The sequence below is a fragment of the Dufourea novaeangliae genome, unplaced genomic scaffold (assembly GCF_001272555.1).
Source record: "Dufourea novaeangliae isolate 0120121106 unplaced genomic scaffold, ASM127255v1 scaffold501, whole genome shotgun sequence".
Classification (NCBI taxonomy): domain Eukaryota; kingdom Metazoa; phylum Arthropoda; class Insecta; order Hymenoptera; family Halictidae; genus Dufourea; species Dufourea novaeangliae.
The window spans coordinates 25,098-26,665 of NW_015374370.1; the positions used below are offsets into that span (position 1 = coordinate 25,098).

The 1,568-nt window shown below is 43.3% G+C and overlaps 1 protein-coding gene across 1 annotated transcript; it reads left to right on the forward strand.

Annotated features, from left to right (window-relative positions):
• Positions 1–436: 436 nt before the first annotated feature.
• Positions 437–1,318, forward strand: LOC107192999. Its single transcript, XM_015582367.1, is given in 1 exon segment — positions 437–1,318. A coding segment is annotated over 1 exon segment (882 nt).
• Positions 1,319–1,568: the final 250 nt, after the last annotated feature.

Genomic DNA, 1,568 nt, shown 5'->3' on the forward strand with positions numbered 1-1,568 from the left:
CCATGAGACTGTTAGGTGTTGGTAATGAAGGCATCAATTTATTTTGTAGCCTTATGGACTTAGGAAAGGGTCTTAGTAAGAATGCATATTATGGTATCTTACAACACATTTGCGATGCAAGCAAAATAGTTTTTATGCTACTTCAAAAAAAAGCCGTGAAAGAGAAGCAAGTGGAAAATGAAAAAAGAGAAAGGCCTATAAACAATTTTTAAATTTCTGGTGATAGTTCCTGGCAAAGCGCGACTTTTCTTCACTCTATGCAGTTACCACTCTTATAGGCTATTACTCTGGGAAAGTAATTGATCTTGTTGTGAAGGGAAGCTACTGCCAAGCTTGTGTAACTTGGAGAGGTAAAGAGGATACAGACGAATATTTAGAATGGGCGGAAGCACACGAGGATGAATGCTGCAGAAACCACGACGGTTCATAAGGAAAAATGGAAGTCGATTCTGTAAAAGAAATGTTCGCGAGGTCTGAAGAGGAATTTGGTGTGAAATATGGCAATTACATAGATGATGGAGATTCCAAGACTTTTAATGGTATATTAACTTTAAATCCATATGACGATGATTTTACAGTCATCGGGCATGTGCAAAAAAGAATGGGTAGACGGCTTCGAAATTTGAAAAAACAAGAAAAACTGGGTGAAAGGGGCAAATTAACCAATGTCTTGATAAAAAAGCTAACAATTTATTATGGCTTAGCCATTCGGAGAAATGTTGATTCAGTTTATAATATGAAGAGAGAAATAGTGGCAACATATAAACATTTATTCTCGACAAATAAAACGCCGATGCACGAAAATTGACCGCCGGGTGCAGGGAGCTGGTGTAAATGGCGCGTAGCTGAAACTACCGGAGCTGCTTTTAACCACCCTGCCCCACTCCATCCACATGTTCAAAAACATTTACTAACCATATACAAAAATTTATCTGAAGATGAACTTCTGCAACGATGTTTGGGCGGGCACTCGCAAAATGTCAATGAGAGTTTCAACTCGACTGTTTGGCGTTTGGCTCCAAAGCATTTATACTGCGGAATTCAAACCGTGGAAATAGCAGCATATATTGCTGCTGGAGTTTTCAATGAAGGGAATTATGCCATTTTGAAAATTATGGATATGTTAGAGATAAGGATAGGCTTACACTGTAAGCAATACGCGGATACGTACGACACCGCGCGGGTAAAGCGCCAGGATCGAAGAAGCTTCAGCAGCTCGAAAGAAGCTCGAACTGCTCAAAGAGAAGCCAGGGCAGGCCAGTAGCAGTTTTATGAGGAAACAGAATGGCTCCTGTATGGTCCTGGTATTCTAATCTAGGTCTGGGTTAGGTCTGGGTTAAAGTTACTGGGGGGCGAGACTGGATTGGGCTTTCGCAGCGAGGGGTGCGTAGGTGTTCTACGTCACTCCGACCTGCGTCAAAAACCACGATGGAGCTGATGTTCGACCTACAATCAGGCGACACCTCGGTGTCGTCTGCTGCGGCGAATTTCGGCGAAGTCGGCGGGCCCGGTCTGGTCAAATCCACACACACCACCTCCACGTGGTGCCCCCTGGGACCCTTGGTGAC